At 37.4% G+C, this 26,810-nt stretch overlaps 1 protein-coding gene across 2 annotated transcripts in view; it reads right to left on the bottom strand.

The window, feature by feature from the left end:
* Nucleotides 1–224: 224 nt before the first annotated feature.
* The window catches only part of SPAG6 (sperm associated antigen 6), a 62,551-nt gene continuing 35,965 nt past the window's right edge, over nt 225–26,810 (bottom strand). The window contains exons 5-11 of one of the 2 annotated variants that reach the window (XM_044228271.1): nt 22,444–22,649; nt 21,389–21,562; nt 20,060–20,212; nt 17,187–17,378; nt 8,520–8,636; nt 4,051–4,196; nt 225–1,215 (exon numbers count right to left, since the gene is read on the bottom strand). In XM_044228271.1, coding sequence (XP_044084206.1) covers nt 1,146–1,215; nt 4,051–4,196; nt 8,520–8,636; nt 17,187–17,378; nt 20,060–20,212; nt 21,389–21,562; nt 22,444–22,649 — 1,058 coding nt within the window. In that variant the 3' untranslated portion in view covers nt 225–1,145. The remainder of the gene's footprint in view (nt 1,216–4,050; nt 4,197–8,519; nt 8,637–17,186; nt 17,379–20,059; nt 20,213–21,388; nt 21,563–22,443; nt 22,650–26,810) is intronic. The other variant, XM_044228272.1, reaches the window with a different exon arrangement.

The following is a 26,810-nucleotide window of genomic DNA, read 5'->3' as shown; positions in this document are numbered from 1 at the left end:
AGGGGGGAAAGAATCCAAGAAGGAAACCTGAAAGTTGGCCGGGTTGGGAGCACTGTGGCCTAGGGGCTCTCTGGTTATCAGTCACCTCCTCTCTAGGCCTCCAGGGAAGATCACTGGTAAGGAATGTCCTTGTAAATCAAAAGACACACACACATACACACAGACACATCAACTAACCACGTAATCCCCAAGGTCAGAAGTACACCACAAGAAAAAAATGCAAAGAAGATTCGAATGTTGTTTTTATTTAAAATTTTACTGAAACTCCCTCTCACCCCCTTTCAGCTCTCTAAGTGAAAATGCATGCAAAGTCTAAGTCTAGCTGTATTCTTTTTAAATTATTTCTTAAATCCCTGAAAATGTGGCTTTTGAAACTTGGGGAAGTGAAGCAAAGACAAGGAATACTAAGGACCCATTTCATTTGCCTGCTTCCTTGTTTATTCATGAGCAGGGCTAGACTCAGAAACCTTTCAATGAAATGGGAAGCATGTCTGTAGTGGAATAATGCTTAATATTGATTTCCTCTCTCTTCAGCCCCATGAAAGATAAGGAACAGTTTCAGGGAGGTGAGAAAAGAGCTTAGAAAATTTGACATGACAAGGAGAGCTTCCTAAGTTACTAGGAGAACCCGGCAGGTTATCCGTAGATTCCGGTGTTTGGATAATGCATTGATGTAAAGAGCATCAGAATCTCTTCAGGTGCTCTGGACTTCTGTCATTAGTTTCCTCTTTTGGCTATTTCCCTTCTACGTCCTGCTGAGGAATTTGCAAGGCCAATTTTCCTTGTCTATGTCTAGGAGGAACTGGCCAAAATAACTGAAAGTTTCATCTATATGTAGTTGGAGGTGTGAGTGTTTGGGGGCTGTAGAGAGGGGTTTAATAGAACAATAACAAATGCCTTAACACCCTTTAGTGTCTTCTAAAAATTTACCCTGCGAGCAAATCCTAAGCAAATGACCAGTAGTTTTTCATCTATTCAAGCCACTAATTTCTTAAAGTATTACATAAATTTAGAAAATATTATCCACAGGTATTTCACACTGAATAAATCTAGAATGTACTGAGTTCAAATATTTAGAAAGAGCTTTAACAACTGCCATTCATAAATACTCCGTTGTGAATCAGAGAATAAAGACGGAACTTCGCTTAGTTAGTAAGTGGTTGATAGCTGTCCACTCTCTGCAGAAGTGTATCTGAATATCCAGGGGAATAATACCTGAAAGAGAAAATTTTTCTGTTAGAAACTTGTGAAAAGATTCAACATGGTAGGCACAAAAGATTCAACACACAGTATTTATCTAAATTAATTCTATCAGTGAAACCTCACATACACTCGGAATAGTTATGCTCCAGTAATGCTCTCTGCATAGGGTTAGAGACCCGCAAGGAAAAGAATGCCAACACACGAGACCTGCTAGATAAAGAGCAAAACACTGAAGGGCTATTAATGCAGTGGCACGGAAGAGGTCTTTTCAAAGCAAGATACTTGGATCCGGTGACAGTATTTTATTACAGAGACTGTTTTTATTATGTCATATGACTGATGTTGTTTTAGTGATCATAGCTTATAGGTTTTTAAAGTAAATTAGACATTACTAATCAATGACTGCATTCGGAATGCCTTACAGGTTGTTCTCACTATATATCTCAATCAGATCAGGTCATCAATAAAAACAAAAATTTCTGGAAGTATAATTCACATTAAAGAACTATTTAATAAATGGTTACAAATATCCCATCATACAAACTTAGGAAATTAGTCATTTTCATTGATTTGGGGCATCTGTAGTACTAAAATGTATTATTTATAAATTGAACATTTTATAAAATAGATAGTATAAAAGTATTAAATATATTGATTAATGCACTGTGGAATGCTTCATACTTATGGGAAGAATTTATATGCACATAAAAGTATGCCAAATAAAATTTCTCAGGCATTCTAGAATAAACAAAAAAATCTAAGTATAATTTAAAATTTTCCAAAACACTCAAAACAAACTTCCTAAGGTCTTCTTTCCAGATTAAATCTAATGATTTGCTTTGTCCTTGTTAATAATCTTTACTTATTCTCAGATTTTGACTTAAAAACTCACAATTTATATTACACTAATTTTTCCTACAATTTGTTAAGTGGAGGTGAACAAAACAGAACAGTATTTTCTCAATAGTGTATTTATAGGCAGGCATAGTTAAAAAGACACATGCATACATACATAAAACTTACCCTAAAAAAGTTTCTCCTCTAAGAGCATCCTACCCTTGAAAAAACTGTCCTTCAAGAGTGGGTCTCTTTGAAGTACTCTTACATTGAGGAAGTCACAACTGTTTCTCTGAGTTAGTCACAAATTTTAAAACAGGCCTCACCAGACTAGGCCTGATAAATGTGTCAGATATGAGATAGGTATTTTTATATAAATCGTAAGAAGTAGATTTAGAAAAATAAAAACTTAAAAAATTGTGCTGTTTCATGTGGTAGCCACTAGCTACATGTGATTATCGAGCATTAGAAATATGACTAGTGTGACTAAAGAACTGAATTTTGTATTTAATTGTAATAAAAATGTAAAAACTGATATTCAGGGGTGCCTGGGTGCCTCAGTGGGTTAAAGCCTCTGCCTTGGGCTCAGGTCATGATCCCAGGGTCCTGGGATCGAGCCCCACATCGGGCTCTCTGCTCAGCAGGGAGCCTGCTTCCTCCTCTCTCTCTGCCTGCCTCTCTGCCTACTTGTGATCTCTGTCTGTCAAATAAATAAATAAACTGATATTCAATTTAGTTATTTTCGGTGAAACTTTTTAAAAGAGAGAGCGCACATGCACGTGTGCATGTGTGAGTGGGGGGAGGGGCAGAGAAAGAGGGAGAAAGAATTTTAAGCAGGCCCACACCCAGCCCACGTGGGACTCAGTCTGACAACCCTGAGATTGTGACCTGAGCCAAAAATCAAGAGTCAGGCACTTAACCCACTGAGCCACACAGACAGGTGCCCCTAGGTGAAACTTTCAGGTGTCTTTGGAACAACTTATAAATCTACCTTTTCAACTGTAAACTTTATATAGTCCAAATACAGGTAAGTATTTCTAATAAAATTTAGCATCTGAATTGAAAGGAACTGGAAGTGATAAAATAACCTATTAGACAAATATGGATAAAGATGGCCTTTAATTCTGAATGTTTTACTGGCATTTTTCAAGACTCAGTTGTTTAAATCATTCTATCTTTTCTTGGTAAATTTGCTTTTATTTATTTTGGGTTTAGTGGTATAGTTTTTCTTTAGACTTATAAGGACTGAGGCTTAGGTTTAATGCTCTGCAAATCAACCTTATTAAAAAATCTACATTTTGGGGACGCCTGGGTGGCTCAGTTGGTTGGACGACTGCCTTCGGCTCAGGGCGTGATCCTGGAGTCCAGGGATCGAGTCCCACATCAGGCTCCCAGCTCCATGGGGAGTCTGCTTCGCTCTCTGACCTTCTCCTCGCTCATGCTCTCTCTCACTGTCTCTCTCTCTCAAATAAATAAATAAAATCTTAAAAAAAAAAATCTACATTTTGAAAAGAACTTCCTATTACTTTATTATGAGCCACCTGCATAACACAAACATTATTTTGTCTTCAAATATAGTAACTTTCTTTTTGCCACTCAACATCTCTTTCCTATTTGCAATACTCCTGTTTATATAAATGTGAGCATAAGGCTGAAAAATAATATGCACGTAACTATGAAAATCAGAATCTACAGGCCCTTTCTAAATCATGGTCATATAAAAATTGCTAATTTAACTTGCACTCTGTATGCAGGCATATTTGGTAAAGTGTGTATTGGATTAGTATAGATATGTCTCAAACAATATTCCAGCTTGATTTGGAGAGGTGTGTGTCCATCTGAACATTATTAAATTTGTGGGGGAAAAGAGATCACAGGAGAAGTAAATGTATACATTGGTCTTCTGGAGTATTTCAAGGCCACATTTTGACACAGTGGATATAAAATCTAGATTTAAAGACAGAAAAACTACATTATAATTTTGAACTACTCAAAGTCCATTTTTCCTACCTTACTATTTCCTCTGGGTAACAGTTGTTAATACTGTTGATGTATTCTTGAAGGAGAGATCCAGGCTCTGCTTTTATCTCTTGAACCTTTTTAAGTCCACCACTTGTTACAAAAAGTCGTCGAGCTTTGCTGTCATGTGGTAGTACCTTGAAAAGTCAAGCACACAAAAATGTCAGCTTTTCTTTTCTAAGTGGGATTATAGTTGGTGAAAACAAATAATCTACCTGAGGAAATGTAAAGGAGAATATATGTGCACTATATCTATAACAAAATGAGCCTAAATTTGCTGATGATTAGAAGTAAAATGTAGTCTCTTTAGAAATGTATTAGCTTTTTATGTTGTGGAAATGGAATAAAGGCCTTGAACATGAGCAAAGGTAATGGGGATCCACTCATATATGTAAAAGCAAAGCAGTGTCCCTCCTTTGCATACACCCATTCAGGGCCTCTCCTCTACCCACAAAATTAAAAGCAACATTCTTCAGCAGGCACAGAGAGCCTTTTGTGACTTGGGTCCTAAGTACCTCTCCAGCTTCCTTCCCTACCAATCTCTATCCTAAATTTCATTTCAGTAAGCTCAGCAGGTGCATGTTGGGCCATTTCTTGCCTTTGCTTATGCTGTTTCCTCTTCCCAAAATGCCCTTCCCTTCCATGCTTCTCCCCACATTTGTTTGGCTCTTACTCATCTTTTAAGATTCAGCTCAGGCATCCTCTCCTTTAAGAAACTTTCTCTGGGACATTCCTACCTACCCTCGTATCCCTGGATGAGGCAGATAACTTTTCTTCTCTTACAGCGTTCTGTGGAACCACTGTCAGTGCACCTGCTGCATAATGTTTTAACTGTCAGCTTCTATGTCTGTCACACATAAATGTCATTGGAGACAGAAATTATACATTCATTCATTCCTCTAGTGCCTGGTGCCTAACAGATGCTCAATAAATGTTTAACAAATGAAAGAACATACTAAGCAGGGAAAGGAAATTGAGGAGATGTTAAAAAGGCAAGAAAAATCAGAAATGTAAGGAATCCAAATATCAAAGAGAAGATTTTTCTAAAAATATTTTATTTATTTATTTGACAGAGCAAGAGAGCACAAGCAGGGGGAGGAGCAGAGAGAGAGGGGAAGCAGGCTTCCCGCTGAGCAGGGAGCCCAATGTGGGACTTGATCCCAGGACCCTGGGATCATGACTTGAACTGAAGGCAGATGCTTAACCATCTAAGCCACCCAGGCACTCTCCAAGAGAAGATTTTAAGAAGCAACCAATGAGAACTTTAAAAAGTCACTAGATTTGACAGTGGATGTTCTTGTGTTGAGGGGAAACAGCCAGTGGAGATGAAGAAATAAATTATGCAAGACAACAATCACTGATCAGATGAGAAAGGTCCTGGAGAAGGGGTGGTTTTGTATTATGGGAATTCCTGCTCCCTTCTTTGGTCATTGTTACTATGCTCTCTGAGAGAAACACCCTTTCTTTCCCCCTCCATTCTTTCTCTTTCTTCAAAGACCAGCTTTATTTCCTTGCAGTTCCTCTGTTGAAGGCCTCTCTGAATACTTCAGATTGCATTGATTTATTCCTTTTTAAATTAAAAAAAAAGTTTATCATGAAATCTAGCACATTGAAGTGCTTTCTAATTGCTTTGTCTGGTCTTCCAGCTAGATTATAAAGCTCTTCGAAGAAGATCTTTTTTTTTTTTTTTGGTCTATCCCCCAGTGTTTAACAGAGTATTGGGTACATGTAGGCATTTAGCAAATACTTAAAATTGCAAAAGGATCTTGCTAATAGAATGATAATACACATCAACTGGATAATAAAAGATGACACTAGTGGGGCACCTGGGTGGCTCAGTTAAGTGTCTGACGCTTGATTCAGCTCAGATCATGATCTCAGGGTTGTGAGACAGAGCCCTGCATGGGGCTCCATGTTCTCAGCATGGAGCCTGGTTAAGATTCTCTCTCTCCCTCTGCCCTTCCCCACCCCCCTGAGCTCACACACACACTTGCATTCTCATTCTTAAAAAAAAAAAAAAAGATACTAGAATATATTTCTAAAAAGTGAAAATAGGTACAGATACATATTTTCTAAATACTTTGTTTGGCCTGGAGAGTTTCAATTACCTCCTATCTCTGACACCAGCCACACTAAACTAATGTCTTTTTACCTACTGCCTTGCTTTCTCATCTCCTTCTAGTGCTCTGGTATCCTTAAATAAAGAAAACACAAAATTCTGCCTGAAGCAAAACAAAGGCACATTTGTTAGAGTCTATCATCTGTGGTACTGTATTTTATCTCAGCTGTCTAACATCCACAAATCCCACTGGTTTACTCTAGTGATTTATTTTGAACTCAGTTCAGGTTAGTATTTTCACAGTGAGTTCAATAAACTAGAATACCTCACTCAGTAGTATAAAAGATCAGGCCATAAAATAAAGCTTTCAGAAATAAGGTCAGCTACTTATTTTCAAGAGCTGATGACTTGTAGATGAACCACTTATCAATTCCCTCCCTCTCCCTTTTAGTTGACCAAACTGGCTGCTCGATTTCTTACCTAGTACCCAAAGAGGGAAAAAAGGTTTGATTATTTTCCTAGAAGGGGAGACACAGCCTAAGTGTTGATACCCAGAACTATATCCCAAGGCAGCCTCAGCCATGTAAAACTTTCTGCTATCCGGTGACTATGGTGCTTGGGGGCCAGCCAAGCTGCTGAAGATCATGGAAGACAGATAACTGAAGGTTATTAGCAGATAGTAATATCTTTCAGATGAGTACCTGAAAATAGACCTATTAACTGCAGGGCCTAGTTTAAAAGTTGTAACAATATGTAATTTTTGCTCATTGTTTATAGAAATAGAGTATACAAATAGTAACACCTCCTTTATATAGCATTATACCTAACTATTCACATGAATTTGCCCCCCACTCATTTTTATTAATTTTTAAGAGATTAACCTTAACCACGTCTATGTTTTATTTCTTAAAAACAACATTTTAGGTTTTTCAGTGGGGAGATGGGGTTTGAATGCTTAATACGTGCCTGGGATTAAGCTAATAATATCCCATTTAATAATATCCCATTTAATCTTTAAATTATTACATATTACAATATTATTAAATTAATATTTAATTATTAATTAATATTGTTATTGCAAATATTATTATTATTACAAATAATATCCCATTTAATCTTTACAGTGACCTTATAAAATAGGAATTCTTATTACCCCCATTTTATTGATAGTCATACTAAGGTTTACAGACATCAAAACTTTGCTAAAGATACTACAGCTGGTAGGGATGCCTGGGTGGCTCAGTATGTTAATCATCTGCCTTTGGCTTAGGTCATGATTCCGGGGTCTTAGAATTGAGTCCTGCATTGGGCTCCTTGATCAGTAGGGAGCCTGCTTCTCCCTCTGCCTGCCTCTCCGCCTCCTTGAGCTCACTCACTCTCTCTCTGACAAATAAAATCTTAAAAAAAAAAAAAAAGGAGGCACCTGGGTGGCTCAGAGGTTAAAGCCTCTGCCTTTGGCTCGGGTCATGATCCTAGGGTCCTGGGATCAAGCCCCTCATCGGGCTCTCTGCTCAACAGGGAGCCTGCTTCCTCCTCTCTCTCTGCCTCTCTGCCTACTTGTGATCTCTGTCTGTCAAACAAATAAAATCTCTAAAAAGAAAAAAAGATATTACAGTTGATAAATGGGAAATCCAGGCACCCTAATTCCAGAGCCTGAGCTCATAACCATTATGGGATACTACTTCCAAAGATCCCATTTTCTTAAATCAAATCTCCTGATCACAATGTAACCAGCTCCTTATAGCTTAGGGTTGCCACCCTGGCCATCAGTGGCTGTGGGGATATAGTCGTTCTTTCTCAGCCTTTGCTATCAACAGTCGATCCTGCTGGCTAAGCCCACATGTAGCAGCTTGACCTTTCTACCTTACTACTTTTAATCTGCAATGATCTAAGAAATCTGATGGCTATATTTGTTAAAAACTGTTCATAAAGTAAGTCAGTAAACTCCGAATGACTGAAAGCATCTCCAGTAAAGTGCATGGACTCTGTCATAAATGGTTCAGTGAACTTTTTTATTTTCCTTTATAAGATCTTTGCACTGTGCCCAGGTAAGTGAGATTAACAGACACATAATTACTAAATTACTTATGAATATAAATTATCTGCATTATGAGGTGTTTATAGGTTCACATACTACCTACTACCCAAAACACTGAAAAAGACAGTACGGAGGCTGTAATGAAAATGTGAGGAAGAAGGAAGTGTGAATCATTTATATGTGAATTTTATTAACTCATGTTAATTTTATTAACCTCTGTTACCCTTCCTGTCACTAGAGTCAGTGAGAGTTAAGAAGTAAATGCCTGTGCCCATCTTTCAGAAGATATTGACCCAACAGAAAAAAGTTAACAAGTCATTTAAATTTTCTTTCCCCACTTCTAGAAAAGAGAGCATTTCTTACCTTACTGAACTGTCCAACCACGTGCTTCAGGATATTGGGAGGGGCGTCATACAGAAATGGCTCAAGGGCTGGTAAATAGGTGCATTTTTGTAGGATATTCTTTATGGCTTTTTTACTCTGTTGAAATACAAAGCAAAATATAGACCAAAGTAGCAATCAAAGCTTGACCAAAATCCATGCCTCATATTCCTAGAATGTGAAAATGAAATGAAGTTCCAGGTCTAACCTGCAGTTGTTTCATTGTTTAAAATAGTTGTCAGAAAAACTTCTATCTGGCATTGGTTTTATCATAGAATACGCTGCCAGTTGTCTTCATGTGAAATTTTAGAATATACAGTGTATTACCGATATCTTACAATTACCCATGAGTAAAGTAAAATTAAAAAGCATAAAGCTATAGACTGAAAATATATATTATATTTTATTAGCATAAATTATATAAACTGTGAGATAACCAACATGTCCTACTCCTTTCAATCAACAAATAGAAACTAGTTTGTTGTAGAAAGTCATTATCAAACATTGTGTATTCTCCAAAAGGTTTCATGGCTTACAGGTATATAGTCAGGAAGATCCTACTATGATCATTATTTGGTGAACATGTGCAGATATGTTCCTATAGCTCATGGGAGAAACTGCCCCATTCACAGGTAAAGCAACAGAAGTGTGTCACCCGCAAGCAACACCAAAGGCACCTCCCCACTCTCCCCAGCACTCTGTATTTCACAGTGCCTCCGGGTGTGACAGAAGAAGGATCCTGATGTGACTGCAACCAGCTCTCGGGCCATAGCTGACTGTGCCTCAGCGTCCTGGTCTTCAAGCCTGTCCTCTTCACTTTGGAAGGCTTCACAGCTGGGTTTGTCTACAGCTGTTTTCCAATGGAATTCCATACCTGCTTGTATGTGGTTTTGTGTGTGTGTGTGTTTTGTGTGTGGTTTTGCTTATATGTTAAATGTTTAGCAGTGCTTTTGAAATGTCAAAGAGCATTTTGGTGTTTTGTTTCCAAGAGCATTTTGATTTTCACATCATGAATTTTACAATTGGCAAATGGATTCAGGAAAAACTTTGATCACATTTGTGCTATCAGGAAAGGCTCTTTAATTTCACGGTTTCCCAGAGACTCAGGCTTATCTCTTGGCACATTTGTCCTCAAATATTGTTTCACAAACTAAATGAAATAAAATAAGGAATGTAAGAAATGCAGCCCAACTTTCTTCCACAAGAAGTAAACCTACATTGAAATTAAACTACCAATCCCCAGCATACCCAGTTATATCTTTGTGAGTCATCTTCGGGTCACGGTGACCTTAGCAGGTCTGCAAATTTAACTTAACTGTTATTGGTGATAAGGTCTACTAATTGTATCACACAGATCACATCACCGTGCCATGGTGATGTACTGTCAAGTTATTAATTAAGAACTCCAGAAAAGAGTCTAATGATCCTACAAATTCACTGAGTTTTACTATCCTTTGTCAAGAAATATACTTGAGGGGCACCGGGGTGGCTCAGTGGGTTAAAGCCACTGCCTTCGGCTCCGGTCATGATCCCAAGGTCCTGGGATCGAGCCCCGCATCGGGTTCTCTGCTCAACAGGGAGCCTGCTTCCTCCTCTCTCTCTCTGCCTGCCTCTCAGCCTACTTGTGATCTCTGTCTGTCAAATAAATAAATAATCTTTAGGAAAAAAAAAAATCTTAAAAAAAAAAAAAGAAATATACTTGATTTATGGGGCACCTGGGTGACTCAGAGGGTTAAGCATCTGCCTTCGGCTCAGGTCATGATCTCAGGGTCCTGGGATTGAGCCCCATGTCGGGCTCTCTCCTCAGCAGGGAGCCTGCTTCCCCCCCCCCTCTCTGCCTGTCTCTCTGTCTACTTGTGATCACTGTCTGTCAAATAAATAAAATCTTAAAAAAAAAAAAAAGAAATATGCTTGATTTATGACTACATTGACTTCTAGATAGGAATGTATTTCATGATTGGGACGCCTGGGTGGCGCAGTTGGTTAAACGACTGCCTCCGGCTCAGGGCGTGATCCTGGAGTCCTAGGATCGAGTCCCACATCAGGCTCCCAGCTCCATGGGGAGTCTGCTTCTCCCTCTGACCTTCTCCTCGCTCATGCTCTCTCTCACTGTCTCTCTCTCTCAAATAAATAAAAATAAAAAATCTTAAAAAAAAATAAAAATAAAAAATAAAAAAGGAATGTATTTCATGATTAAAAATCAGCTATATTTCCCAACATGAAAGAAATATTAGTATATTAGTTAAGATTTTATTTACTGGTCAATTTCTGGGCTTAAGATTTTTTTTTTAAAGATTTTATTTATTTGACAGACAGAGATCACAAGTAAGCAGAGAGGCAAGCAGAGAGAGAGGGGGAAGCAGGCTCCCTGCTGAGTAGAGAGCCTGATGGGGGCCTGAATCCCAGGACCCTGGGTTCAAGACCTGAGCCCAAGGCAGAGGCTTAACCCACTGAACCACCCAGGTGCCCCATGGGCTTAAGATTTTTTTTGGGGGGGGGGCTTAAGATTTTTTAACAACCTTATTGAGATATAATTTACGTACCATAAATTCATTCATTTTAAGTACACAATTCAATGGCTTTTTAGTAAACTTACAAAGTTGTGCAACTATCACCACAACCTAATTTTAGCACATCTTCATCATTCCAACAAGGAACATCATTCGATCTGTAGTCACACCCCCCCACCAGCCCTGGGCAATTGCCAACCTATTTTCTGTCTCTATATATGGGTAATTCATGTAGATGGAATCATACAGTAAGGGAACTTTTGAGTTTGACTTCTTCCACTAAGTATAATGTTTGGGGGGTTCATCCATGCTATAGCATGTATCAGTGCCTCATTCCTTTCATTGTCAAATAGTATTCCATTATAGAGATATTATCACATTTTGTTTATCTATTACCAGTTGATAAACATTTGGGTTGTCTTAATTTCATATTTCATATTTGTTTTTTTCCAGTTTACTTATTTATAATCTCTACACCCAACATAGAGCTGGAATTCATGACCCTGAGACTAAAAGTTGCATGTTCTACTGACTAAACCAGCCTGGCACCACACACGTTTGAATTGTTCATTACTAGCATATGAAAATATGACAGATTTTTTATATTGATCATATTTCTGGTAATCCTGAACTCTCAGTAATTCTGGTAATTTTGTACATGTGTGTCTGTATTCCTTAGGATTTTCTATACATAAGATCATGTCATATGTTGGGTTTAAAATTCATTAGCCTTTAGAAAATGTGCCTTATGTTTGGTTATTTATGGCACTGAGCAAAATAAAACAGTTCTTACAACTTCATAGAGAATTTATATGGGGTAAACACACTCTTTTATTTTCCTATTTCAGTAAATCAAGTAATATATTACTTTGAAATAATAACAAATTATGAATTTTTCTAATTGTCATAGCATTTAGTAGTTAGTCTTTATCCTTAGATACGTATAAATAAATGATGATGTCAGAGAAGGAGTTACGAGCTGTCTATTCAGGGCAACTTGGGTTTAGCCTGGTTTTCCTATAAAGTATCATAGCATGTAAGCTCTACATTCATTCATTTTCTGTCATTTCTGAAAAGTGACTCTTTCCATTTTGATAAAAGAGATTGTAAAAATCACGTTAAGTAACTAGCAACACTATTTTTTAATCTCTTGACACACATAAGAATAGAAATTAACAAACTAAAAGTGTCAATACGATGCAAATTCTTGGTATGATTTCAATTGTTTTTTTACAGAAAATGAAAGAAATAACAAAACTTATCCATTGTTGCTTGCCTTAATGGATGATCTTTAATGAAAACTGCCCACAATGAATGTTTCTTATTGAAAAGTTAATTTTGTTCTGAAAGCATTCTGGCCCAAAGAGTTACACTTATTAAAAGGAAAGGGAGGTGCAGCACCAGGGTGGCTCAGTTGGTTAAGGATCTATTGATTTTGGCCCAAGTCATGATCTCAAGGTGGTAAGATCAAGGTCTGAATGGGGCTCTTTGCTGGGCATGGAGCCTGCTTAAGATTATCTCTCTCAGGGCACCTGGGTGGCTCAGGCGTTAAGCATCTGCCTTTGGCTCAGGTCATGATCTCAGCATCCTGGGATTGAGTCCCCCATAGGGTTCCCTGCTCAGCAGGAAGCCTGCCTCTCCCTCTGCCGCTTCCCCCTGCTTGTATTCTCTCTCTCTGTCAAATAAATAAATAAAATCTTAAAAAAAAAAAAAGATGATCCTTCTCTTCCTTTCAAAGCCCCCCCCAAAATTTAAAATTAAAAAATAAAAGGAAGGGTGAACATCAGAATAAATCTTCACGACTTTGGGTTAGGCAAAGTCTTTTTAGATAAAGCTCCAAAAGTACAAACAACAAAAGAAAAAATAAATAAATTGCAACTTTTACAATTTTAAAGATTTTTGCTACATATAATATGATCAATAAAGTGATAATAACCCATTGAATGGAAGAAAATGGTCATAAATCATACATCTGATGAGGATTTGTATTCAAAATATATAAAGAACACTTACAACTCAATAATAAAAACAGAATAGCCCAAATTAAAAAAGGACAAAGGGTCTGATTAGACATTTCTCCAAAGGAGATATACAAATGGCCAATAAGCACATGAAAAGATTTTTCAACATCATTAACCATCAAGGAAATGCAAATCAAAATCACAGTGAAATGCCAATTCACACCCACTAGCCTGGCTACAATTTTTTATAAAAAGGCAATAACAAGTCTTGATAAGAATGTGGAAAAATTGGAACCCTCATACCTTGCTAGTGGGACTATAAATGGTGCAGTCACATTGGAAAACAGTTTGGTGGTTGCTCAAAATATTAAAAAGAGTTATTGTTTGACCTACCCATCCTACTCCTAGGTTTGTACCCAAGAGAAATGAAAATGTACATCCACATACATCCATACAAAAACTTGTACAAATATGTTCTTAGCAGCATTATTTATCATAATCAAAAGAGTAGAAACAGTCCAAATATCCATCAACTGGTCTATGGGTAAACAAAATGTAGTATAGTGATACAATGGAATATTATTTGGCAATAAAAAGGAACAAAATACTGAAATACACTACAACATGGGTGAACCTTGAAACTTACACTAAGTGAAAAGAAGCCAGCCACAAAAGACCACTTATAATGTATGATTTCATTTAAATGAAATGTCCAGAAGAGGCAAATCCCCAAAGACAGAAAGTAAATTAATGGCTGCCTGAGGCTAAGCAGGGAAGGTATGGAGTGACTGCTAGACCGGGGCGGGGGGGGGGGAGAGATGGGATGAAAAGGTTCTAAAATTAGATTGTGGCAAGGGTTGCATCTGTGAATATACTAAAACCATTGAATTATACACTTTAAGGGGGTGAACAGTATGACATATGAACTACATTTCAATAAAGCTGTTAAAAAATGAAGGGAAGCAACCATGATGACAAGAACACAATTATTAAATCAAATAATCTTAGAAATACTTTCATAACTAAGGTAATAGAATGAACTTACTCAAATGCCAAACTAAGATAGACCATTTCAATATGATGCCTCTAAATCAAAATAAATGAAAATGCAATTGTGTGAATATTTTCAAATATATGTAGGTGAGCTTATTAGATAAAAGATGGATTTTTTCCCCATTTTCAATAAGGTGCAGGCAGATATAAAGCTATGTGAAAACATGCAAGCAATTCCAAGGGACTGCTCATTGGTTCTCCTGGATCAGAACCAATTAGAGAATGCTTACAGAAGCTGACATGCCTTTGGGACAAAATGAACTTCAACATGGCCTTTAATTTGAAAGCTGCCACAGAGTGACAAATGAGAAATACCATTAGACAGTTCCTAAAGCTCTTGGATACATTTTTCCCTACTGAGATAATGTCAAATCAAACAGACTTGGACTTTCACACTAAAGCCTTTAAAACAACAAACGTTGGAATCCAAGAAACCTTGGGGAAGCAAAAATAATAATCAAGTCCCTACAATAAGAAAATATTTGGATGGACTTAAAGCCTTGGAAGGATTGCTGACAGGATAATGATTAATAAAGATCCCACTTTTTAATTTACTACCCATTATATTTCCTGGAAGTAAATATTTTATCAAATATAGACAGATGGAACCTTAACTTCTATTAGTAAACCTGAATGTTTTAGTAAAACTACTTTTGTTAAACTGTTAAACATAATAAAAATGATCTTACTTCAAAGGGTGAAGTTTTCAAACTTATTTTACTCTAGTGATATTTATATGACAAAACAGCATAATAATTCATTAAAAACCAAGTTACATAAACTTAGTAGTATATAAAAAGCATTTAGTGCTACCTAAGACACCATTTGCAAGAGTTTCTCAAACTGTAATTACTAGGGTTGCCTGGGTGGCTCAGTGGGTTAAAGCCTCTGCCTTTGGCTCAGGTCATGATCCCATGGTCCTGGGATCGAGCCCCACATCGGGCTCACTGCTCTGCAGGAAGCCTGCTTCCTTGCTTCCTCCTCTCTCTCTCTGCCTACTTGTGATCTCTCTCTGTCAAATAAATAAATAAAATCTTAAAAAAAACCCTGTAATTACTATTGATTCCACTATTAATTATTCATGCTACATCTGATATATTCCTTTATTTTCTAAAACTTCAAGGAAAATAAAAGTTGATACACACAGGAATCTGAAAGTGATAGAGACTATTAATAATTTACCTCCTGATAATCTAGAAGTTGAATATGATTACTACTCTATTTTGTGCACAGCTTATACCTGCAGAGACCCTGCAGAGAAGACCACAGTCATTGGACTACCAGAGAAAGGAGGGAGGAGGAACGAACAGGAGAAGGGGGGGGCGGGAATGAAGAGGGAAGTGGGAGGTTGAAAAGGCAAGCATGATAAATGGGTTAAAGAAATATGAGGCGAAAAGTGAACTACATCAATAAGTTAAAATTATATGTATGTAAATCAGTTGTACTTGGACAACTCAAAACTGGAAATGTAATTGTGGTTTCTCACCAGAAAGTCAAAGAATCACAGAATTCTTAAACAGGGAAAGGCCTTAACATATTGTCAACTTATTCTCTACCAAACTTTGCAAAGGAATACACTGAACACTGTGGAGAAATGTAAGGGAAGCCTCAAATCTATTAAGTCATTGATCTAGAAAGTCTTACAAAAATTGAAAAAATGCTAATGGTAGAAATTCCCTCAATGAAGCTATAGAAAAATAACCTGTAAACATAACCAAATAAACATAAATTCATTTCTATAAAATTTATAAATCCAATAAATGACTCACTATAAAAGTTTCAGAGTTCCTCAGCTATATAGTTCAAATAAACTTCCTGCCTTACTATACCATCTAAAATTGCTTCAGCAGGGCGCCTGGGTGGCTCAGTGGGTTAAGCCTCTGCCTTTGGCTCAGGTCATGATCTCAGGGTCCTAGGATTGAGTCCCGCATCGGGCTCTCTGCTTGGCAGGAAGCCTGCTTTCTCCTCTCTCTCTGCCTGCCTATCTACCTACTTGTGATCTTTCTCTGTCAAATAAATAAATAAAATCTTTTAAAAAAAGAAAAAGAAAAAGAAAACCAAAAAATAAAATAAAATAACATTGCTTCAGCAAATGTGCTTTCTTATTTGCTAATTTATTGTTTTAACTAAATTTAAATGTCATTTAACTTACTCTTGTTAATTTTATTTTGAATTATTATTATCTTTTCTGTCCTCTTTCCTCAGTCCAAGTCAATTCTAAAAACTACTTTCAAAGAAAGGTACATGTTTTCTTAAGGGAGTTATGCTGGGAAACATTTTTTTCTTTCTTTGAAATTCTAAAATTATTTAAAAACCCATCCTAATTAAATTTATGTTTTGTGAATCATTCTCGTAGCCATTAATGTTTTTTTAAGAAACCTTCCTTCTTAAAAAAACACATGATTTTAAAATGTTTAACTTAGTGAATTTATGGACATTTTTCTTTTAAGGAACAAACACAAAACATATAATTAAATGATCAAACAGACTTAGGAGAGGTAGATCATAGCTTCAGGAATACCCTCTGACCATTATGCCTTTCACAAGCACCTTAAATTCCTCTGGACGCAGTTTTCAAATGTTAACTGGACTAAAGTTCTAATTCACCTCCAAACTCCTGCTATTCAATTCCTATTCCATAAGGAAAGTCAATATGAATATAGAATGAAAAACCAGACATTCATTTTACAAACCACTATGCACCTACAGAGAACTTTCTTTAAAATATGTCACTGTTAGAGATAAGGGTAACCCATTTTAAAAGAAAAGCTACCTCAGTTCTTCTGATATATTTGTATTTATTTATTTATTTATTTATTTATTTATTTGACAGAGATCACAAGTAGGAGAGATGCAGGCAAAGAGAGAGAGGAGGAAGCAGGCTCCCTGCCAAACAGGAAGCAGAGAGCCCGATGCGGGACTCGATCCCAGGACCCCGGGATCAATACCTGAGCTGAAAGCAGAGGTTTTAACGCACTGAGCCACCCAGGCGCCCCTATATTTTTATTTCTTGACTAAAAAAATCAATATTACCCATAATGATAATGAAAACATTTAAGACTCATTTTTAAGAATGAGTCAAATCTAACAAATCTTAGTACAACTGTTAAAAATTAACCACTTACTTTTACTTGAAGATCCTCGGAACTTTCTGTTGACATATACAATGAAAGCAGAACCGGCAAGGTGTTTGTGACTGCAACAGCCCGGGCGTGCTCTGGAGTGTGTCTCCCAATCTGTCCTAAGGCCCAAGCCGCAGCAGCCTTAATATGATCTTCTGGTTCTTCTGACAAGCAGACTGACAACTGGGGCACACCCTGCAGCGTTGATCAAAAGAGCAAGTCTTATGAATCTAGAGCAGGATTAAAGAGTCTTCCATGTCTCTCAAACATTAGAAGAAATCATTTTGTCCTTGATCCCTTTTTTCCTAAACGGTTCAATAAATGAGCACATCACAGGGGCTGTCATTTTTCAAGTCAATAAAATGACTAGAACTAATTTACCTTAATTATCTGTAACAATCCAACTAAACTATCTCTGCTAGCATTTACTCCCCAAATAGAGAGGCATTTAACCAAATAACAGATGCCCCAGACTAGTATATTACAGGCAAAACTAGATTCCACTGTGACAAAATAAAATTGTTTAGGATTTTAAACCTTTTATTGTCCTTCGTTTAAAAAGTTAATTTAGAATCCTTTTTTAAAAAATGCCCTTTACCGAGTATAATAGATCTGAGAACAAAATAACTACTATCCAAAATCAAATGAATGAGCAAGAACCCTATTTAAGTAAATTTTAGATGAAATAGATTCACTAAAACCTTTCCTGAAATAGTAAATAATTTTCATTTATTTTGGCCAACTTTTAAATTATAGTTTTGCCCATTTTAACATGATTAAAATATCAAAATAGCAATGATTACTTTTGTTACCCAGATATCATGTACTTATATGTTGCACAGGCTTCAATTTTATCTCAATAATAAAAACAGAATTAACTAAAGGATCTCAAATACACCACATTTTATATTCCCAAGGAAGACTCAAATTATTATTCCAGATTCTATATAGGCATAATTTTGTAATGAATTTGAGACTATAATAATTATCACCTTAAATTTAGTATCACAAAAGCCAGTATCAAAAGGTCAGGCTACCACAGCAAAAACCAAATAATTATGCATATTTTCTCTTTGTCCACCTTAAAATTCAGTTTTCAGTAAGACTAACTGCCTAAAGAAACTGGCCATATCTCTTCATCAGCTTCTTTCTTATAACTGAAAATGTGTGTCTGACAAAACAAAAAAGGTCAGATCTGTTTCCAGAATAAGGCAACTTTCCAGAAACCCCATACTTCCGGGATATATCAAGAATGAAGGCAAGAGGAAGACAAGGCACTTTTATCTCTACCCTCCAAATTCTGACCTATGGGTCTCCATTGTTATGACTATCAAATGAGATAAGGAACATGGATGTGCTTTGAGAATTATAAAGTGTTGTGTAAATGGAAGTTGTGGTTACTGGTCCTTACAGGGCTGCACAGGACAAGGAAAGAATCATGCAGCCCTGGAGGTGTGCCTCAAACTGCTGCTGCCACCACCCCAATCTTCACTAACTGAAAGGCAAACTAGGTGGGAGAGGCCAGCGGCAACCCTAGACCAAAGGAGGGGAGCACCTCCTGGTTAGTTGAGGGAAGAAATACAGGAAGCAAAAGTAATTGCTTCTTTCATCCTTCTTCCTATGTGTAAGCTTTCTATGCACAAAAGAACTGCAAATCAAAAATCCCAATAATATCCCCATGGCGACCCTTCAGAAAGCACTACTGCTCTAGTCACTATCATAGTCTTTGGTAATAGAAGAACAAAAGGAAAAGCGCAGGATAAAAAGGGAGTGAAGCAAAGAATTATCAAGAAATTGGTAGAAAATAAAGATCTGAGGTTCCTTTTTATTCTGAGGATTAGCAAGGGATATAAAAAAGAAAAAAACAAAAAACCTCGCACTTCTGTTTAACACACAGCAGGTTTTCTATGCTGATAAGAAGCCCACACCCTAGAGGGTTGCCAGAGACACTGTAAGCATACAGCCTTTGAAGCATTCTTTGGGAGATCAATATTTATTCATTCAACAAATATTTTTTGAGCACCTACTATGTGCCAAGGCTACCCTCCATGATGGGTTAATACCGAGTTGAGATAAGGCCAAATCCCTAGAGCAAGGAAACAAAAACATTACTATCTGATGTGTGCTCTGAATTTCCTCCACCTAAGAAGAGAAATCAGTTCATGAAAGCTGAGGGGGAGAAGGTAGATAAAGAAAGGATGTGCTAGCCTTGTCATCTCTTACCCAAATGACAGGAAAGGGGATAATGTATAGACCTCAGAGAACAATGAAAATGAGTACCAGGCATGTCATTTATAACAGTTGTATTTTTTTTTAAAGATCTATTTATTTATTTTAGAGAGAACGCATGCACAAGCAGGGGCAGAGGAGGGGCAGAGGACGAGGGAGAGCGTCACCCAGCAGACTGACTACCCACTGAGCATAGAGCCTGATGTGGGGTTCAATCCCAGGACCCCAAGATCATGACCTGAGCTGAAACCAAGAGTCAGACGCTCAACCAATTGCGCCACCCAGGTGCCTCTATAACAATTGTTTTGAATCAAAGTGTGCTTTATATGTCTATAAATATGTAGTCAATCTTTTGAGATAGATACGTAATATTTAAGTACAGATAATACTAAACCTCAGAAGTGTTGATAGTTTGTCAATATTAAACACTGGCTAAAACGTTAAACTTCTGCAAAGTAAACCTTACTTCAAGCATTGCTTTGGGAAACTTATTAACAAACCTTGGAAAAAAAAAAGCTGAAAATTTCTTGAGATAATTCTTTCACTCTGGTCAGTTCAATCTTACACTCTGTGGAAGGGCATTCGTGTGTGGTTCTGTCTTAGTACACCTCACTGCAATAATCAGAGGAAATGAAACAAGCACAGACCTTGGAAATGATCACTGCCATCGCCAGGTTCTCAGAATGAGCTGCTACATAACCAAGCATCATGATGCCAGGCAGTCTTATGTTCCCTTTGCAGGACCCAATACAATCAATCACGGCAGCCACTCCCCCGGCGTTAACGATCAACTGCGAAAGCTAGGAGGGGAGGAGAATCAGAGCATCGTGATGATGAAGCATGGGATTACCTTTAAATCTCACTTTAACCTTGCCCATTTTTTTTTTAAAAATTTAGGACCTAAAAAACCATCTGGTGAAATCTGAAGTATCATTTAGTGAGACTGTTGTATTCATTAAGGAATAGAAAAGTAGAATAATCCTGCTACTTCAAACGTGCAGACATACTCATTGCGAGGAACCACTCTGGGGTTCAGTTTTTCATGCATCAATAGCACGACTTTCATCCTTATTGCAATAGATGTCAAAATTCCTCACTTAGACATCAAGTCTAGGGCGAGTTCATAACCAGTTAACACTGAAGCTCCCAATCACAATGTGTGAGTAGGAAGCACATTAATCACTGAGTGCTAAAAGACAGGGTCAGACTTGAACCATTCTAGCCTAATTATCTCCCCTTTGCTAGCAATGACTACTAGCTGATTGCACTTCAATCTTGAAAAATCTCAACCAAATGAAGACGCTAGGTGACATCAAGAATGAGTTTTGTGAAATGAAATTGATTAGTCAAAATATACACAGAAAAAGATGCGACTTCAGAATCCACCCAGATTTGCTTCATCTCTTCTCCTTCAGCATCGGAGAGCTCACGCACTTAGCAGAGGGTTATACTAGGCTGTGAGCCTGGTGGGCTCTTCAGACCTGGAGGCATGCTGTCTCTCACTACTCCCAGCTGACCCAGAATGACAAGGACGACAGAAGTCCATGCCACCCACTGTCTAGGAATGGAAAGCAGGAAATTATTAGAAACTGAGATTTTAGTCTGAAATTCTATTGATATAACCCAGTGGTTCACAACTAGGGGCCCTTTTGTCCCCTGGGAAACATCTGGCCCATATATGGAGACATGTTTATCAGGATGGGGTTAGGGGTGCTACTGGAGTCCGGTGGGCAGAGGCCAGGGATGCTGCTGACCATCCACCCTGTCCTGTAGAGGACAGCCCCTCCACGACAAACAGTTACCTAGTCTAAAATGTCCACAGTGCTGAGGATGAGAAGCCCTGAGCTAACCAGATTCTGTGGCACAGCACTTGAGCCCTGCAAACAAGTTGATGTTTTGCTTAAAAACTAAAACTAGCTAAATATTACTGTATTTTAAAAACTTAATTTAAAAAAAAATTTTTTTTTTTACTTAACCTCAGGTGTATGTTTTGCAATCTCTCTAATTAAAGTAGAAGCATTTTTCTTCACGTATTCATCTTTGTCCTTCAGGCAGGTAAGTACAACTGGGAAAATCTCCGCTTCCACAACCATTTCTGCCAGATCCACAGAATGCTTTGCAATCTGACTAAGAGCTGAAAGGACCTGACGCTGTTAAGCAAAAACCAAAATAAAAATACATGATATAGAGCTCGCTGCAGAGTTCTGATTCAAACAGCTTTATACACACTCAAATCCCTTTATAAGAACGAAAAAAACAATTACTTTTCTGACAGAACTTTAGGAGTCTTGAGACTGTCAATTCCTAGTCTTATACCGAGACACTTAAAAATGATACTAGAACTTAAATTCCCTAATTCCCAAATTAAATGCCTTCATTCTTTTGTGGACTCTTTAAATCTCTTATCTATGCAGATCATCAAAGAATATGACCTTTGGATGACAGTATTTCTTAATTAATACTTACTTAATGATACATATAGTACAAAAAGGATCAAGCAGAAATAGCATCTTATTTTTGGCATCATGCTGATAACATTTCAAAGAACTTACCATTATTTAGTTAATGTTAACAATTTTAGAATCTTATACAATGTAACTACTAGAATGGGAAAGTATAATTAACTATTAGCTGAGAATCAAAAAATTTTAGGGAGCTATTAAAAAAAGGCTAAGATAAATACGGCAATTTTCAGGGCAGTGAAACAGTGGCAGGCTAGAAGATCTTTAGGTCCCTTCCAACCCTGAGATTCAGTCATTACATAATTCCTTATTTTCATGATTAATGTTAATACCAGTGCTACTTCTAGTTTTCAGCATTGCACGTATTTTAACCAGATAGGTCCACTGTCTGATTTTTACAGCATAAGGCTCACATATTAAAAGATCAAATACATAACATACCCATATCTGCTTTCAATGATAAATTTTCTAATTATTCCTAAATGCATAATGTTACTCTACACACATTTCTATTTTCTGAGGTAATCAGAAGCCTGATTTGTTTGTTTTTTAACTTTATTTTTAAATACCTTTAATTTAGAATCAGGGTTCAGGATCATCTGGGCTAAGTGAGCAATAGCTCCTGCGTCCACTACCGTCTGCGCTAACTCCGGAGAATGCTTTGAAATATCACTGAGGGCTGAAGCAGCAATCCTTTTCAAAGCAATTTCTGGCTCCTGGATACAGAGTACTAAAAGAGGAACAGCTCCCGCATCCACCACAGCTTGTGACAGTTCTGTGGGTCCAAGAAAAGTAATTAAGTGAGTATGGGTGACTGACCCTTGTGCAAGCCATTTTTCACCCTGACAGATACAGCAAAGAAAAAAGGGGAGGGTGTACTTCACTGTCTCGACATCTGCATTTCAAATCAGCCTTCCTGGTTTCATAAACCATGTGGACCAATCCTGAGCTGAAAAGAATACAGGTCAATAGACGGACCTCCATTTACATGAACACATTTGAGGTAGATTAGGCTGAAATGGCTTGTTATTCTTTTTTTTTTTTTTTAAGAGAGTAAGCAGATGTCAGCTGTTTAAGCTCTGACAATTCTGCACTTCTCAATAGGCAAGCATTTTATGCATGGTTTACAATAACAGAGAAAATTAAAGTACCAAAAATTTACCAACCACACTAATTAGGCAGTATTTTGTGCTATTTACATGAGTAAACATTAACATGAATCTTGTGCCAATAATGTCAATTTTTAAATTCTTTTCATCTTATAGTACTTTTAAAAGATTTTTTTAACTCACTCAGGATGAAAAGGTGAATTTTCACTGTACATATAAAATGAGATCTACAACTGAACAACATATTTTGTATGCAAATGTTAATGTAAAGATAAAGGAATAAATTTATCTTAACCATTCCATGTCAGAAATAAAATCTTTTGAATATACATGTTTATTTGTTTGCATGTCCAAGACAAACAGCTATAAAAATAACACATTTTAAATTACAGAGAATTGGAAACAAGCAGGCAGACCCATAAAATATATACGCAAAAAATGTCTTTTGAGAAGCATAAAACACCATACCTAGTTACAGATTCTCCCCTCGTTGTATTCATGGCCTCTTACTAAATCACATATACCCATTTCTAGAATCTCTTCCTTTCAAATTATGTTCTCATTTTCCCAGATTTGTAGTGCCTTGGCAATTTATGTCTTCATAGCCAAGCTATCTATTTAGCATATCACTTAAAGTCTTTAATTTAAAAAAAAAATACAGTGTTCAATTTTTCAAAAGATTGGTGATATCACATTTTCTAAAAGGGAATAATGTTAGAAAATACAGGTTATAGCATCCGATATTTGTTTTCCTTTAATTATTATAATTATCTTAGAAGTTCTAGTATCATGTGAATGGTTCACTCATCCTTTTATTAAACATGTATCAATGAAAGGTTATTAGGCGCCAGACTCATTCAACTCTAGTGCAGATGACATACTTCTACAAATTAACGCTACAATGATTAGCAACTGTATTTCAATTTAAGAAATCTAATGTGAAATATGAAATACATTGGGAAGTTAATATGTATCAGAAGAACAAGAGGCAGATAAAAGGACGATGGTTTGGAAAAAAAAAAAAAGACAACAGCAACAGACTGGAATATCAACCTCTCAATATAACAGATTCCTCAGAAGCTTCTCTGGGATTCTGCTGCAATTGCCTTAAGATCAATAAGACAGCAGGTGAAACAGGTGATTACTGTATCTCTCCTACCACCCCCACCCAAGGGAAATGGAAAGAAAGCATAAAGTGCGGTATTTTATGTAATTTATAGATACAATTTTCATATTTTATGTTAGTTAGTAAGATAATATAATAGTAACTTAATTCAGCTCAGTCCAAATTATACATGTGTTGTATGGTAATATCAACTTTATGTGTACATATTTAAGGGGACCTAGAACATATACACAGACAGGGCAAACATAGGATGGTTTGGCTTAATATTTTTCAACTTTATGATGGTGCAAAAGCAATATACACTCAGCAGAAACTTGGATCTTTTCCCAGGCTAGCGATACATACACCACACAATATTCTCTGGTGATGCTGGGCCGCGGCCCCGAGCCTTAGCTCCACCAACCACATGACCACGAGGCTAAACAACCAATACATTTACAAGCATGCTGCCCCCCCACAGCCATTCTGTTTTTCACTTTCGGTCCAGTATTCAATAAATTACATGACATATTCAGCACTTTACTATAAACTGGGCTCTATGTTAGATGACTTTGCCCAACCGCAGGCTAATGGAAGTGTTTTGAGCACGTTTCAGGTAGGCTAGGCTAAGCTACACTGTCAGTAGGTAGGTGTAGCAAATGCATTTTCAACTTGAGATATTGTCAATTTACAATGGACTTACTGGGATATAATCCTATTGTAAACTGAGTGAGATCTCTGATGAGCTGCGTTTATTTTGAGAGAGTATAAAGATTAGTTCATCTGTATACGTTTACTCATTTTCATTTATATTTTCTAAGAGGTAAGAGTACAGTCCAGTAAACTACAACTGTTTAAAAGAACTTTTTTTTTTTTAGAGAGATTTTGTTTATTTATTTGACAGAGATCACAATTAGGCAGAGAAGCTGGCAGAGAGAGAGGAGGAAGCAGGCTCCCTGCTGAGCAGATATCACATACAGGGCTGGATGTGGGGCTCCATCCCAGGACCCTGAGATCATGACCTGAGCCGAAGGCAAAGGCTTTAACCCACTGAGCCACCCAGGCACCCCTAAGTACTATTAATAGGAGGGCCTGGGTGGCTCAGGTCATGATCCCAGAGTCCTGGGATTGAGCCCCATATCAGGCTCCCTGCTCAACAGGGAACCTACTTCTCCCTCTGTCGCTCCCCTTGCTTGTGCTCTCTCTGTCAAAATATTTTTAAAAAATAAAATTACTGTTATTAAAAACTTAGGTTCTTTTTTTTAAAAAGTCTATTATCTTTGTAATTCCCATGCATTTTATCCTTTCCTTGAATAACTGTTAGAATGCTGTATCCTCCTTTTCCTGAACTCTATAATGTTAATAAGAAAGCAAACTCTGTTCTTCTGACTTGTTACCCTATCCCAGCCTCAGCTGTTTTCTATTCTCTCCAGAGAAGTGATGGTAAATGAGGGGAAGGCTAGGGATGGCTGGAGAAAGACTTCCTGTGACGGTAATGAAGCTTCCAAGAACATGGGTTGGACTTACCAATTCTGTACTTAAGATTTCATATACATCACAGCTCCAGATTTATATGGTCCTATAAAAACTAGGATCAGAAACACACTGCTCGGGGTGCTTGGGTGGCTCAGTGGCTTAAGCCTCTGCCTTCAGCTCAGGTCTTGATCTCAGGGTCCTGGGATCGAGCCCCCCATCGGGCTCTCTGCTCAGCAGGGAGCATGCTTCCCCCTCTCTCTCTGCCTGCCTCTCTGCCTACTTGTGATCTCTCTCTGTGTGTCAAATAAATAAATTAAATCTTAAAAAAAAAAAAGAAACACACTGTTCTTTATAAATGATGGCATTCTATTACCTTCATACACATCCAAAGTATAAAGCAGTGTATGTACAGGTAAGGATACAGTAAGTGTACAGAATGCACACCATACTACATTACACTTACTACAGACTATTTCCTCCTGCCTCTGTCGCTCCTCTTTTTCCTATGGCATATCTTTCTTCCCTTCCCTACGGTTGCTTCCTCTGGCATTTCTGTGCCAGTCACTGTTGGTATCTACCCAGTAGCCTTTGTCAGCCAAGGCATGAGTAGAAGTCAACTAGAAGCATCTGTTGATAGGGTTTTTTCTTTGTCCATAGATACAGAAAGAAACTCTGACTCTTTGCTGACATGGTCAAGTGTATGAATGACATCTGGAACTCCTACATCCATCTTGCAATGATAATGGAAGAAATCACCAATATTCTGAGGATGGCTGAGTACAAAAATGAAAAACATCTGGGTCCTCCATGATACTGTTCAGCTGCATAACCAACCTTAGAACTGCCCTGACTCTGAGCTTATGTGTCATGTAAAATTTTAAATGTCCTTATTTTTAAGCCATTAGTATCTGATATTCTGTAACTTACAGTCAAAAATATCCTGGTATAATCCTGTCCTCTCTCATGTTCGGTCTATTTACATATTTTCCTCTCTTCCTTTGGTCATTGGGTATTCAAAAGTGCTTACTATGTCCTAGAAACCTGGCTAGATCTTGGGAAGCAGAATAGAGTAAAATTATTTTGTTGTAGCAGAGCTGGCTTGGGGTGAAGGTATACCAAGGAAAAGCAAGGAGTCAAGTCTGTGGAGTGCGAGGGAAAAGCAAACGCAGGGCAGTGTTTCCCATATTACCTGCTTCTTCCCTTTCCATGTCCTACACTTCTCTATTTGGGAAAATGTAACGGTAAC

Source organism: Neovison vison, chromosome 12 (genome assembly GCF_020171115.1).
Source record: "Neovison vison isolate M4711 chromosome 12, ASM_NN_V1, whole genome shotgun sequence".
Lineage (NCBI taxonomy): Eukaryota > Metazoa > Chordata > Mammalia > Carnivora > Mustelidae > Neogale > Neogale vison.
Note: the sequence above shows the minus strand (reverse complement) of the source record. Positions and strands in the feature narration are given on the sequence as shown.